We start from the raw sequence: 15,738 nt of genomic DNA, 5'->3' as shown, positions 1-15,738 counted from the left end.
ATCGCAATCCAATCTAAGGGGGGTATGTGAAAATATTGGATCCATTTCAGGGAGTTTAATAAAAATATTTAAAGGATATTAGTGGCCTTTTTGCAAATATAGTTCTGCGACCCGCGGTGGCCACGACCTCGCCATGGCGTCTCCGGTGGTCACCCCAAGCTCGCCTCCAGGCCCTGCTGCGCTACTCAGACCGGCTACGCACCGCGCCAGACGGACCTTTCCTTCTCCATGCCGCAAGCCCGGCGCCCGATTTCGAATAGGGTAGGACACGCGAGAGAGAGAGAGAGAGAGAGAGAGAGAGAGAGAGAGAGGGAGAGAGAGAGCGAGAGAGCGAGAGAGAGGGAGAGGGGGAGAGAGCGAGGGAGGGAGGGGGCAGCGGCTGCCGCTCCTGATCACCAGATAATGTGCATCGCAGCGAGCGGCTCCCATGCCGACGGGACCAACGGCTCTGTCCCTATCGCTCCTCACCTCGGTGGTGCCGGTGCGTTGGTCCGTGAAGCTGCGGCCGCGGTGTCTGTAAGCGAGTCCAGGAATCTGAAGGCAAACAAGGTTCTGCTGGAGCAGAGAGAGAGACAGCTTCAGAGTACCAAGTATAGGAAAGAGGAGACGATGTGGGTGGTCTGCTCATCAACCCAAACATAGTGAAAATTGTGGGCGTTTCCAGCAGTGGAGCACTTCAAAACGGGACAAGTATCATGTGGTTATGCATTTTCTCTGCCCACAATTCAGTGGTTCTGCACCTGTCATCTCTTGATCATTCTCATTCCTAGTCCAGCATTTCAGCAGCCAGTCACATAAATCCAAACTAAACTAGTGTCCATGTGTCTAGATCAATTTACCTGTTGTCCTATCAGAAGCATCGAACTGGCACAAAGTTGGAGAAAGACTATGGGGGAAAAAACTGAGCTGTGTGCAATGCATCGACTGCATCCAAGCTCTAGATTGTCAGTCTTTGTGAATTTTAAACATGGAACGTGTGTTGAGTACTGACATTAACCATGCATTTTGGTCGTTGAAATGGTAGTTAGAGCTGTTATGATCTGCTTGTATCTCACAGTACTTGAAGGAAGCGGATCGGCTGTGTCAGTGTCAGCTTCAGTTTAAGTGATCATAGAATCTGATGTGGTATTTGGGTTCTATATACGAACAAGGTGGAGCCATTTCAGACATTGACTTACTGGCTGTCAGACAGGCATGAAACCTTTGCAGTTATTGCTATTTTCCATGACAACAACAATTACGCGACGATACGCAACATGAGCAGCATCAAATCTGAAAGGTAAACTGCACGTTCAGAATAACCAGAGCGCTGGACACTGGCTTCAGATAACAACACAAGCATGCATTATATTTCTGGAGTCGTCACGCCAAAGAAGCAGCTCGATACAGGAAGCACTTCCACTTTCTGGGCTTAGCTCCTGATGCCCGGCGGAGCCGGCGTGGTTGAGGACCTTGAGGTAGTCTTCTTCAGTCTTTGGATTCCATCAGTTTGGAATGCGCAGGCGCCGCGCCAGAATTGCTCTGGGTTCATCGCCACGAACCGAAGACCATCCCGGCATTACTGGCATTGTCAGGTGAAATGCTGAACTCGGCGCGAGCAGCTCACCAGTCACCATGGTGCTCGACGTGTTGTCGGCTCGATCGCCCTGGGATACGGCGCGGTCAAGTCCTCGGCGTCGGCGAGGTGGACGCCGTCGCGGTGGCGCGGTCCGGCGCCGACCGCCACGAACGTGTAGCGCACGCCGCGGCGTGCTATGAGGTGGCACGGCACGGAATCCGCCGAGATCGCCGCCGGCGTGCTCTGAGCCGGCAGGCATGCGGGCGGCTCGCGGCGACGGGTGCGTGGTGACCCGCGCGGACTTTGTCCGGCCAGGGAAGGTGGAAAGGGGGTCCTTTTTGTGATTATGCTCGTAGATCTCAGCCGGTCAAGTTCAATCCAGCGGTTGATATAGCACCTAGGGGTGGACGGTATTTGAATTTGATATACCGTCCACCACCCTCAGGGTCTGTCCGCGTCCGTCTCTTGCCATCGGCCACCTGGTCGCCATCATCGTCGACGGCAACCACGCCGGCCTGGTCTCTGTACAGTCCCTCCCGGCCGACCGGCACTGGAAGACCCTGCCCGCCTGGGCGCGGCCGCTCACCACACCGCCTGGGTGTGCTTCGAGGCGGGCGGCATGCCGCCGGCAAGCGATGCGATCTGTGCGCGGCGACCCAGCAGCTTTGGAGGCAGGGGCGCAGGGCGGTGCTGAGCGGCGGCGACGACTCAGAGCCAGTCCCCGACCTACACTCAACCGGACACATCCTGGCGTGGCGTCCTTGTATATGACATACGACGTCGAACAAGTAGCTCCACCCCATTAACCAGCACAGAAGATAATGGAAACTGGGCTGGAAACCAGGTTTTTTTTTTTGAAGAAATGGAATCCAGGTTATAATAGTATTTTTTTTCTCTAAATCCTCTCTCAAGTGTCCTCGACTTTTTTCCTAGACTTTGTAACATCATATAATACATCAGAATGTGTACTAGTTACATCAACTAAAAATAGCTCGCTCAAACATCTCTGCCAGTAGCCACAGTGCTACCGGCATCCAATCCACCAGTGAACCGGTTCGCACCTTTTCACTATCCTGATTGGTAGCTCTAGATCTAGATATAGAATTGGCAACTTGGCATAAAAACTGTACATTGAAAATGCTTAAATGGCACGGCAGTCATCGGATGTGCGTGTTTGGATGGAGAAGAGTGCGGATCGGACACGTCATGGCACCTCCCTAGCTCGTCCAATGTCCTTCCTTCAGAACTGTAGTCGTTGCGGGCAAACTCGGTCCAGGATGTTGAACCACGCGATTTTACTAGGATCATGCTGTCAATTGGCGGGATTCATCATTTGCACTGTCAGCCACTTGATACCTTGATCTCACATTCTGCATCGATTCGATTGAGATTTAGTTTTGTCCGGCATTGAGGAGCTTTTGACACGATGTGATATCATAAAAGCATATATAGTTTTCAATCATCAGAAAAAACGTATAGGGTATTAGAAACCTCGAGAAGTGTGACGTAGTAAAAGTCTTCCATGTGCTGCATAAGGGCCGAACCATCCCTGATTGAGCGGAGCAGATTTATTTCTGTTTGCAGTAGTTTCTCCACAAGTTGCTTCTCTCCTTTCATCTGCAGCGAATGATGAGCCCAGTTAGTGAGAACAATGTGAGCAATAACATTCTAGTAACAGATAGAGGCAAGACACCCACAAATTCAGTGACAATAACATCTGGTGTGTACTCCCCTATCACATCACCTTGGTCTTCATCATCTAATATTCCATTGCTTACCTGTGCCACATACAAATACAGTTCTATGATATAGTTGACAACTGCAGGATCTGGATAAATAAAAACTGGATAACTAATCATCAACATTATTAGAACATGTTTGGATCGAGAAAGGATAGAAAAACTACATTACCAGTGCATCTTTCGAATCTCCAAATTTGAGATAAACTGGTGCTTCCACATGGCAATAGCCCATAAGACGTGGTACTGTTGGAATGATATCTCGGTGATTGACAATTCTCCAGCTGTCCTTTACTTTCTGCAAAATGATCCAAAAAAATATATTGTGGTTGCTTTTGATTTTCTAGTTCATAGATCATTGCAATTTTAAGTTACATAAACAGCATCGGAGTTACAACTGAGCCCATAATGATATATACACAGATTCCAGCTAACAGGCTTCAACAATTGAAACACTAAACAGATACACAAAAGATTTCCTGTCAACTGGAGTGATTCTGGAATTTGGTTTGCCACGGGTGTAGGCATATCTAATCTAGGCGCTGAATACCACAATACTGCATGAGGGTAAGAAGAACATTTTACTATCTTGTTTTCCAATACCAAATGAAAGCGTTGGATCATTCCTGCTTCCTTCTTTTTTTACCTTTTTTATATATCTTACCTTCACTCTCCATCCAGACAAAGGGTTGGCAGTATTTTGTATGTCTTCTGTAATAATATTTCTATGAAGCTTCCCAGGCACTTGATGTTGTAATATTTCAAATTAAAACTAGATAGGTACTTGATATCATATTCAATACGAACTTAACCACCATTTTTTGTCCAATATATAAAGGACAGAAAGAAGATTAAAAAATTATGCCAGTACATAAAAAGATTAAGTTGCTCAAAGTTCACATTCATTTCAACAACTCCAAAATAAAATGACTTAACTGACCCTTATTCCACACCAGAAAATATATTATGTCCAGAAGAATATTATGATTTGGTTGTAATTTATCAAGTATTCCGTTTCTAAATCAAAGTTACTAAATGGTCTTAAAATTACCGCATTGTAGACTTCTGCAAATCTTCTATTTCCAACTCTAGGGGAGCCAAAGTTGTACATTGTCACAAATATGACACCATTCCTATACAAAGGTGACACGAAACATATGGACACATTAATATTGAAAAACGTGTAGGAGAAATAGTAGAAAACCATAATAGAAACTTTTTGAAGTTGCCAACTGCAGGAGAAGAGTTATACATACATAAATTATTGGTGAGCTATGTTGACGGTTTATAACACAATCATATACAGATATGAAGTTAAACCATTAATTATCTTCTTTAAATTGAATGAAGCGGTGAAGCACCAGTGCAACAGACCATTTATTAGAATGACAGTATCCTGACACTCTTTCTTCATTATGAAGGCAAACACTATCTAGAGGAAGAGAAGTTAAAAAAGGACCCATCCAAGTTCATGTGATCTTTTTAGGTTTACCACATGTTAAATGCTTGACTTTTTACCCCTCTCCACATACCATGGATCAAATGATGGCATATGGTGTCTGTGAAATGACAAGATCATAGATTTAGATCAAGCCAAAATTCTAACTTACTTGGCCATTTGACTTGATGAAAGTTCAAGAGCAAGAAGGGTTGCTAGTGCTCCACCTAAACTGTGTCCAGTTATATATACATGCCACCTAGGTATATTTTCTGCATCTTCTTCATCCCTGCAGTGGAATAATGAGATATTTTGTGAATATAAAGTTTGAGATAGTTACTTGATGGAGCTTTTTATGCACCTAAATGCAGAAGCGTTCAAGTTTTGTGAATATAAAGTTTTGAAATGTGGAGCTTTTCCAGCAATAGTTTTGTGAGATAAGCCAAAATTCCTTGTGGATAACGAGAACATGCTATGGAAGGTTGAAATGAATTTTCCCGGTTCATATTATATTACAAATACTTACTGGTATCCTACTGCATATTTGATAAGAGCCATGATCCTATTCCTAACAGAGTCATAAGCACCTAAGAATCCACTGTGAACCTAATACATGGTATGAAAACATGTCAGTTAGCATAACATGTGAACAAGCACATAATAAAGATAAGGAAGAAAGTAGATGACTAACTTGAACTTCTTGTTTAAAGTCACCACCAAGCCTCTCAGGGTTTAGTCTGCAGTCAGGGTGAAAACATGTTTTGCCAAGGGAACATACAATTTAAAAAGGGAAAAGTTACTGCTACATCGTAAGTCTTACCCAGCAGGTACCAGCATTAAGTCAGTTCTCAAATCCTTCCACCTTGACTAGGTAGGTATGTAGAAACCAATGCAAGGCGAAGTGAATAAGATGAGATATATTACGAATATCAAGTGAATTTTCTATTAATAAAGAACCCAAACAAGGCTTTCATGTTAATGCATACTTGTTCAGTTCCTCGGAAGGCAACAACTAGCCTTCTTCGCGAAGAATCACGCCAAATGGCAACCTGAAAACATTTGTTCATATAATCTACCAACACGAGTATATGGAGACGGCAAACTCACTGATATCACAACAATAACTCACTTGTGTATCTGTCGAAATGTTGTCAAGAAAACATATCTTTTCAAAATCTGATTTGATGAAACTATTACGTCCCAGTGAGGTGGCAAGCATAGCCCATGCCTCCATGGCAGTCTCTGCACTAGCAAACAGACGCCGCATATCCTCTGCTTTCTGTGCATCAACGGATTGTTTGGTAGATGTAACAGCATTATCCTTATCAATAGAGTCTTCAGCTGCACCAACTTCTTGTTCTATGATCATATCATCTTTCCAGGTTGTCTCATTTGTTGTTACTGAATTGTTGTCATATGATGAGAGGTTTTTTGAAAGTATCATTAGAGCACCTAGTATATTCTCTGTTTGAGACAATACATCACGAGATACTTTATTGATGTCCAGAAAGGAAGATTGCTCCTTCTCCTCTTTGGCTGTCAATGCTCCATTTTCATTGACAGCACCAACTGCATCTTCAGGAGCTGTTTCACTGCCATCACTTGTTGAAGTATCTGCAGTTGCCAATCCAGACTCTAAATATTTCTGCTCGGCAATTTCGCGTGATTTCAGACCAAGTGAACTTAATAGGTCAAATCCATCCAATTTCTTGACCTCAGGAAGAGAAAACCCAAAGTTTTGTAGAACGTTTTGATTGAGCACATTATTCAAAGCTCTCCAGAAGTATTCGTCTGATTCCTTCATATCTGACGACGCATTTCCTGCACTGTTAACAGCTGCAGCAGGAGATTGACCCTCACTGTGAGAATATGAACTATCTCCAGAATCAATATTCTGCTGTTGAAGCTCATTTGATTCAACTGGATTATCCCGGGATTCTTCAACACTTTCAGAGATCTCATCTCCACTTTCCAAAGATGGTGGTTTTGGAAGGTAGGTGTACGTGAAAGAACTGAGTTGCCCAAATGCAGACTGCACAAACTGACTTGCATTTATACTTTCAGATCCAAGGACTGTCCTAAGAGCAGATCCCAGGCTGCTCTTCACAAAAAAGTCAGATACAAAGGGTATTCTCCACCATTGTTTATCGCGCTCAATATCATCATAACTCTTGTATTTGACCTGAAGTATTATAGAAGAAACTTAGATCACCGATTCGAATGAAACAACAACATTACAAATATTCAACACCATCAACTAACTTAAATATTGGTATCAGTTTATAAGAACATATTGATAGAAGGATTAAAGAAAAAAGAAAAAGAAAGATAAATAAGGATTTTGATGCTTCTTACCTCATCTGGGAGGCAAGGATCAGTTTGTTAGAGCATGCACGTTCGTTATAAATAACCAGAATTTTTTTTTTTTGCAAGGGTCTTACCTCTATCTCAATAGTTCCACCACCACCAAGGCCTTCTAATTCAACAGTAACATCATGACTATTTCCTAAAAAAGAACAAGGGCACTATAAGCTTTCTAAAAAGAGCAAGATGAAAGAATGTGTTCACATTAAAGATTCATGGAGAACACCTGGTTGCACTCTAAGCAGTTTTTCACATGAGTACTTGCAACGAAAATCGAAGTAAGAGACAAGAAAGCGACCAACCTACAGATTGTGCTTTCATTTTGACCAAATTGACACAACTGAGCATAAATCTACCCCAGTTAAAAAAAACTAAGTTGTATTTTGGTATATGTTTACTTCTTTCACAAATATCGCTATAGCATTGACAACAAATAGTTTCAACAAGACATTGTTTCACTTACTACTGCTTATGGATATTAGCAAATAGTCTTAACTATTAGAATAATAAATGCAAAGGTCGCTTGAAGCAAAACTCAGGAGAACATCTTTTGAAATAGAGTTAACTGGAGATGAATAAGCAATATGGCTTTGGTCACTACGCCCTGTATGATTTTCAACAGGATGCACGGTGCTTTAGATCAGAAAGATTACACAGTTGAGGAACGTGTCTTTGTGGAGTTTCACTATAATTAAGAAAACAACAGCGGTTGTTAGATAGTATATCAGAAATCCCAGTGCAGATGGTAAATTGCATCTTTTGAGATGCACGAACTGGTGCAATTGGAAGGTTCGACCACACTTGGACCAAGCTTATTGTAAATCACTATTTTGTTCTTTGATGTAACACCACAATCATAAATAATAGAAGCAACCTGTTCATTTTCTCAAACAGCTTCCTATTATTTCTGGTCAATACCATCCTGTTTCACCATCTATTTTGGCCAGGATTCTGTACAGACCGGTCCCACTGAGAGCAAGAAGGGAACTGGCATCCATGACCTATTGGGAATGGGCTAAAATAATCTTTGATATAATAAAGGAAATACCAGGGGGGAGAGATTGCTAATTTTTGTTAATACAGAGAATTACCATCACAAAGTGATTCAAGGTACAATCCAGCATTTCCCATGCGTTTGTGTGGGGTAACAAGGTTTGCATCCCAAGCTGCAACCTATTGTGGAATTTGGTACCACATGCCAAAAGGCACAAAAATCATTCATAGCAGCAGCAAGATATGGCAAAGTAAGTGATTAAAACAAACACTAAATATGCAGAAAATCATATGGTTGATTACTATCATTTCCTATTTACTGAAATGCATGTTTTCTTATCCGCTTCTTTTGAGTCAATAAAAATAATCTTCACCATGTATTCTGGACTTCTGAAAACCACAGACATGCATTTCAGTACATTGGATATTTGACGTAAGTGCTGCTGATTCATCTTAAGTTTCAGGGGAGCATGTACCAACATTCAACACAGTTTATAAGACCTGGATCGAGCCCAATATCACTACAAGCCTACGGGACCAAGATAGCTGACAGATTAGTGGGACCAAGGAGAAATGGTTAACAAGAGTACAAAACACACAAGTAAAATGATTGGACCAAAATGGGGACCATGAAATTATAACTTCTTGATACCTGAAGCAGATTTTCTCGAGATTTCCTAATGTTAAATGTGAAGTTTTCATTCCATGTTGGCTCCTTTGTCCTACGATGATCAATTACTGAAATCACACTCTGCAGCAATAATGCAAACAACTAGAAATTTCTAGTTTTCTCAAGGAAATTGCCCACTAGTTGAGTGTTCTCAAATGAAATAAAAAGGCTATTATATATATATATATATATTGCATAAACTATCTTAATTTGCATACAGAGAGCCGAGAGGAATTTCTTATTTACAGTAGCACTCTCATCCCAGCATACAATGAAAAGGTACAAGTAACTCACGCCCATTTAATGTTGCTTTTTGCAATTTGGCCATTCAGTTGTAGAATTACATAAGGATCACTTGTACCCTGCAATCAGAGGAATTAGGAGAGTGGAATTGTTAGAGTCAAAGAAGAGAGCTATGAGTAACAGTTGCAAAGAAAATGTAAAACGTATTGCTAATCCATTCAAAGAAACAAGGAAATTTTCATTAATAAATGCAGCAAATGGGCAAATAGCATCGATACATTCAAGAGAGAAAAAATAGCATCGATAAAACACATGGTGAGCATTCAGTGGCATAGGCCATTAGGCATCATCGTACCCATGGATCCATTGCAGGAAGATTTATGCCTCTCTTCAGCTTCACGACTAATTGTCCATCATATACTTCACGGAGAAACACGCTGCAACAGTTGAGGCATCATTCATCACAACATTTACAGTGACAGCAACAGCACATTCAGAAATCTCATTCCTATTTATTAACACCACACTACCACAGCCAGAAGTTCTCAACAAATAGTTTAAGCTCTATAAGGAAGGGTAAACCCACAACTCACTCGGATAGGAACACTGTCTGACATTCCGCCGCATCGGTCTCGCGCCAGCCCACATCTGCCTGCCAAATACGACGACCAATTGAATTGTGCCATGTAAGCTAATCCATGCCGCTTGTCTCCATAAGCTTGAAGGGCTAGTGCAGTTCGTGGACGGGGACGGGTAGGCCATGAGGGGAACAAGGGGCTCACCGGTGGACTGGTGTAGGCTTCGAACGCGAACCCGGCGAGCACGACGGCGAGGTTGAGGTCGAACGGCGGCCGCCGCGGCCCGTCCTCCTCCTCCATCAATCCCTCCCCAGCGTTCTCGGAATCGGGCTGCACGGCGGACGACTGGCCTCCGACGCACCTGGCCCTCAGCCCCGCCCATCCCCGTCGCCTTCCCCTCCTTGTGCACCAGCACCGCCACACCACCGCCCTGCAGCCGGCCAGCGAGCGCGCGGGGAGGAAGGAGGCCGTTGAGCGCGCTGGCGTGACGCGGCACGCACTTGCGGGAGCACTGGTTGAGGCCATTATGGTCCGGCGGTTGCCGCCGTCTCGCCTGGGTTCACTTCCGCCGTCGCTTCCGGCCGTGAGAAAGGAAGGAGAGAAGAAGCGAGGAGGCGCTTCTAGTGGAGCGCTAGTCTGTTCGAGTGGTGGTGGGGGGAGGATGGAAGGCGCGCCACGTTTGCGATGAACTGCTCCAGCTGCTCTCGGTGTCTGCTAGTTGGGCCCCCACGGCGCTGTCAGATTGGGCCCAGTTTCCGCCGAGTGATCGTGTCGGTCTCGCAATCTCGCTGGTTGTCAGAATGCTAATCCTGACGGCATCGACTGTATTCAGCGTCACCATGGTAGGATGGCAACTCTGACAGCCTCGACTTCTAGCTCGTCTATGTTAAAAGTTTCTTAGAATTTGACATCTCCAGGCCAAAATGCATCGACTACATTAGAGGATCAGAACGATGTGTTCTTGGCAACAGGCACCGAAATCTCGTCAAGCAGCAGCAGCTATACAATTCTAGATCGAGACAAGAAACGCGAGGCAGGCATGCCCGCCGCGGCACCCTGCGGATGGTCGCAGGCTACATCAAGTAGCCTTCCACGCTGCCGTCGTCCGAGGGCCTGCCGTGCTCGCTCATGCTCCCCCTCAGCCTGTAGAAGCTGAGCCTCCCCTTGGCGCGCAGCGGGCCGGACCAGTCGTACATGGCCAGGGACTCGATCTTGTCCAGCACGGCGCTCGAAGCCGACCGCGGCCTCCGCTCGTCCGCGCCGCCGGCGGGGTCCGAGCCGTAGCCCGGGGGAGCGCCGGGCCCGGCGTGGCGGGGTCGTCGTTCCACGTGCTCCTGCTGCCGTCGTTCCAGGGGGACTCCTCCGTCGCGCCGCCGCCGAAGGAGCCGCTGCAGGTCTCGTCGCCGGCCCCGCCCCCGCCGCTGTGGATCAGCTTCAGCGCCTGAACGACCTCGCCCATGAACGGCCGCTGCGACGCCTCGACGTGCACGCACATGGACGCGATGGCCGCCGCCTTGGCCAGCTTCTCGAAGTCGTAGCCCGCCGGCAGCGACGGGTCCACCAGCCGCTGCAGGCCTTCCCGGGTGGTGAGGAGTGGGCGCGCCCAGGTGACCAAGTTCTCGGACCCCGGTGGCTGGGTCATGTCCACGGGCTTCCGGCCTGACAGCAGCTCGAGGAGCACCACACCGTAGCTGTAGACGTCACTCTTGACGAGCAGATGCCCCGTCATCGCATACTCTGGGGCAACGTACCTGCAAACCATGACAAAGTCACAAATGAACCAAAATGCAGTAAACAAAAGAAAATTGCATAAATTGTTCAGACGATAATAAAGAGTTAACTATACTCAGAATCATTAAAATTGCATTCAAGAATTACATGATGGAAGTTGAGGAATAATAATAGTAGAGGTCTTACCCGAAAGTTCCCATGACCTGAGTAGAAATATGATCCATCCCATCTGATGCTTCCTTTGCCAGCCCAAAATCAGCAACCTTGGGGGTGAAATCATTTTCCAATAGAACATTGCTAGCCTTGAAATCCCTGTGAATGACATGGGGATTGGCATCCTCATGCAGGTAGGCTAGTCCCCTTGCAGCGCCGAGGGCTATTTTTATTCTAGTGTCAAAATCAAGTGGACCGTATATTTTATCCGAGCCTGAAACATCAAAAAAGTAATACAAGAATAAGAGATTATTATACACTTAGAGAAAAATTATGGTTGAGCATGAGGTTCAGTCTTGCTAATCCAAGGTTCTAAAATTGCAAGTACTGTTAAGATGCTATGAAAATCACTATGATTTCACATACCATGTAGATGAGATTCAACACTTCCGTTTGGAACAAGCTCAAATACCAAGCATCTAGTGCTCCGTTCAATGCATATACCAATAAGCTTGACAAGATTGCGGTGATGCAAACGACTTAGCATCTCAACCTCCGCAATGAACTCGCGATCTCTGTTTTGATGTTTCCTTGTGAGCAATTTGACAGCAACCTCAACACCATCTTCAATTATACCGCGATAAACGCGTCCATAACCCCCTTCACCTATTATTTTGCTGAAGCTGAAGTTTTCTGTGGCCTTCTCAAGCTCGGTTATTGTAAATGTCTTAACGGTGGATGGGCAAGTTCCTATCGTTGAGGCAAATGATGCTGCCGAGCTGCTTGTACCAGAGAATGATGACCTCATACCTGAAAAAGAAAAAATAAATTATGTTACAAAATCAAGAGGAACTCATATTCTAAATGAGGATGTTTTATGGTCCCTGATGTATAGTTGTTCAGGAATCAAAGCAAGATCATAATAGAGCCCAAGTCATTGCTCTTTGCTTACTAACTATTAGCTTAGTAACTAGTGATAAAACTATTGTGCCACAACATATTTCAATACATGACAAACCAAAGTACCAACAGTGCCTCCATTGGACCAGATAGAAGTAACAGGAATGAGCAAGAAATTTTTAACACTCATGACGAGCACTATTTGGTCAGTGCGAGTTTTCCTGGAAATGGGAGACGGCACCTCAGGTGTCTGCATCACCTGACCCAGATTCTAATTCTGGGTACAGGAGTGGAAAGCACCACTGTATAGAAACAAGTCCCAAGGGTTAACATGTAATTTGCATCCTAATTATTCAAAATGCAAATGACTATGGTGCAACACAACAGAGGTGTAGTATATTCTACCAATTGTTATGAAAATTACCTCCTTTTCTGGTGATGGACGAACTTGAAATAGGCCCAGTAGCATGAGAATTTTTTAATCCTTTAAATCTCCAAAGGATGCCAATGGCAAAGCACATCAAAACAAAAACCACAGCTGACAGAGCAATTATCGCAACCACTTTAGAGTTAATCTTATGATGGCTTCTATTGTGTATATTTGCACCAAAAGGGTCCTCGTTACTGCTTACTGGACCCAAGGATCCAGGAATAGGTACCAAAGAAGGAAGGCCTGCAATATATGTATGATTAAATAAAGCAAACAACAAAAATCACCACAGAAAGCTAGTGATGTGAATGTATCAGTATTCACCTGGATAATGAACATATGCAGCGACATAGTCACCAAAAATGGATGAGTTTATTGGCACCTTCTTTTGCAAAAATCTGTTGCTAATCAGTAAGGCTGAAGTCCTATCAAACTTCTGACCTAGGGGCACCAAGTCAATGGTTACCGTTGTCTTTTCAGGATCTTGAAGACTACTCCCAGCACCCATTATCCGAACTTGGCTCTGTTTCAGGAATGTACCTGCTGCAACCTCAATTTCTAATTCATCGATTCTCGGAAATAACTGATACGGTGCCACACCAAGGTCAAGCTGAATTTGCATAGGATATACACAACCACAAGGTGAACCAATTGGAGTCGACGTAAGCGGAGCGGAACAAGTTGTTCCACTGCAATCTGTCAAAATTCAGGCATGGACATGTCTCATTATTGTTATTTTCTTCTGTACTAGGCGAGCAATTTGCAATCTCTGGTGGACAAATGAGAAAGTTAGAAACCTTGTCTTTCTGATGATGCCGAAGAAGGTGGTGGGGAAGCATGATGCCTTTTTCTGTGATGCCTGTGCACTGGGGGAGCAATAATGGGGCCTGAGAATCAAAAGGAACATGATTTGTATGAAGAATGCTAAACAGAACAAGTAGCTAAAGTGGAAGGGTACATGGTGAGAATTGTATTTGCTTGTTACAACTATGTTACTATTCATGTGTACAAATCTCAAGAGTTTTTCTACTTACCTTGGGGCTGAGAAAAAGGTGCTGGGCCTGGGGCTAGGGCAGGAAAGCGATGCTGATGGGTTCTACTCAAGAATCCAAATAAGTATGCTGTAACACTTGTTGAGCTTGAAGTTCCGAGTTGCACTGCGTAAGATATTCCAAAAAGAAACAATTAACCCAGACAATGCATACAAGTATGGCAATATCAAAATAAAGAACTCGCGCTACAATACAACTAAAATAAAAAAGGTGTTTCATGCACTGCGAATTGGGTTTTTGTTACCCGCATTTGGAGCTGTACAGTCTATTAGTTAGGCAACGCGGATTGTGATGACGATTGACAGCTCTAGGCTCTAGCAAGAAGAATGAAGAACCCTGGAGGAGCCCAAAACCCTCGCCGACCACCAAAGTCTAAATATTTCAGGTTTGATCCAAGTAGCAGAAAATGCCGCACCCGCATCACAGCCCTGCTGTATTCAGGCACGTGGAGAAGCGTGCGGGGAATCGCCGCGGCGCCAGTGCGAAAAATTCAAAGCGCAGATTTTTTTCAGAAAAAATCGCAACTTTTGCATGCTATAAGCCTGGGCCGACTCAAGGGAGAGGCGTGATTCAGATGCACTCCGACGAATCACGAGAGCACAGCTCCATGAAGCAAAAAAGGCAGAACCATCTTTTGCCCCGCTCATACGCAGGGGAACTTGGCACGCACGCCATGCCCGCCGGCTCCTCCCCGGCGATCCCACCGCGAGAGCGCAAGCCAGATTAGAATTCTCCCCGGCATTGCAACTCGAACTCGGGAGGACGCGACGCACGGCGAGGAAATAAGGAAAACCCCAAGGACGTACCGGAGACCACGAGGAGGAAGAGCACCGCCGCTCCCCGCGGCGGCATCTCGGGACGCCGCGGCCGCCGGCGTCGCGGTGGGGAGGGCCGGGCTCAGGGCGACGCCGCCATGTGGGCCCCGGGCGGGGGGATCCCAGCCGAGCAAGCCCGCCTCCTTCCTCGCGCTCTGCTTCCGCTGCCCTGCTGCTGCTGCTCCAGTTTCTTTCTTTTTTTTCCCCTTCCCTCGGAGTCCTTTTTGGTTCTTCGCATTGAAGTGAGGCGCTGGTCCCGAGGGAGCATTAATTGGCGGGTGGGAGATGCACCGAGGAGGCCTTTGAAGCTTTTCCAAGCGTGTCCCGTTTTTTATATTATTTTTTCTCCCTGGCCGCAGGCTGAGTTTTCTCTTGAGTGTCAGCCAGAATTCTCTTTTGGTAATTTTTTATGTTATGAAACAATTTTGGTAAGTGTTTTTGGAACTTTTTTATGTGATGGTCTTAGCACCAAAATTCGTATTTGCCACTAAATTTTTCTTTGGATTGAACCATGTTCTCCTAGGCTTGACCTTCTCTTTCTAAAAAATAAAACCCATAGAATAAATGACATCTATGGTCCACGTACTGGTCAAATGCCCTCCAAGTCGGGCCTCTGTGTTTCCAAAACAAAACCTTCTTATGCTTATACTTATATATCTACTGTTTGAGAGACAATTTTGAAAATGTGCAGTAGTACTATTAAAGATATTTTTATTGTTTAGCTGAGGTCATGGCATTGCTTGAGCTAGTGTAGGTGAAGGTGCAGGTACTATCTCCTAGGAGATTATGACGCTATTGTGGACCTAGAGCAAAAGAACCATTTTTTTCACGGGAGACGAACAAAAACAGCGGTGCGCTGCCCGTGCGGAACTGATCTTGCTGCCAGCCAACGCGGCGCTAGACTTAAGAAGAGTGAGCTTAAAGGAAGAGCATAAAGGCTCAGGCCCACCTCGTCCGTTGCAAGCCCGCAAAAGAACATAAAGCTCATAGACTTTTTAGTTACACCAAAATATAGCGATACGAATGTTCGGTGTCAGAAAAGAGATTTAGACCAACTCCAGCAAGGGTGCCCTT

At 45.0% G+C, this 15,738-nt stretch overlaps 1 protein-coding gene and 1 pseudogene across 4 annotated transcripts; both read right to left on the bottom strand.

Annotated features, from left to right (window-relative positions):
- Positions 1-2,430: 2,430 nt before the first annotated feature.
- On the bottom strand, positions 2,431-10,254 carry LOC112899836. Of its 4 annotated transcripts, none has more exons than XM_025968463.1 (18): positions 9,788-10,252; positions 9,592-9,653; positions 9,361-9,442; positions 9,057-9,124; positions 8,745-8,814; positions 8,191-8,272; positions 7,177-7,241; positions 5,865-6,917; positions 5,722-5,784; positions 5,556-5,602; positions 5,427-5,472; positions 5,262-5,341; positions 4,908-5,024; positions 4,349-4,430; positions 3,470-3,595; positions 3,256-3,336; positions 3,050-3,175; positions 2,431-2,928 (listed from the first exon to the last, which is right to left on the bottom strand). In XM_025968463.1, exons 1-18 carry the CDS (start codon positions 10,106-10,108, stop codon positions 2,863-2,865), a joined length of 2,637 nt encoding a protein of 878 aa, XP_025824248.1. In that variant the 5' UTR covers positions 10,109-10,252; the 3' UTR covers positions 2,431-2,862. The 4 variants fall into 4 exon arrangements, 3 of the variants coding, with proteins under 3 accessions (XP_025824248.1, XP_025824249.1, XP_025824250.1); XM_025968464.1 differs by having other exon boundaries at positions 9,599-9,657; positions 9,788-10,251; XM_025968465.1 differs by having other exon boundaries at positions 9,599-9,653; positions 9,788-10,103.
- Positions 10,255-10,520: 266 nt separating this feature from the next.
- On the bottom strand, positions 10,521-14,882 carry LOC112898954 (annotated as a pseudogene).
- Between the last annotated feature and the right edge of the window lie 856 nt (positions 14,883-15,738).

Source organism: Panicum hallii, chromosome 7 (genome assembly GCF_002211085.1).
Source record: "Panicum hallii strain FIL2 chromosome 7, PHallii_v3.1, whole genome shotgun sequence".
Taxonomy (NCBI): Eukaryota; Viridiplantae; Streptophyta; class Magnoliopsida; order Poales; family Poaceae; genus Panicum; species Panicum hallii.
The sequence above is the reverse complement of the archived record's forward strand: the minus strand, read 5'-3'. Positions and strand labels throughout refer to the sequence as shown.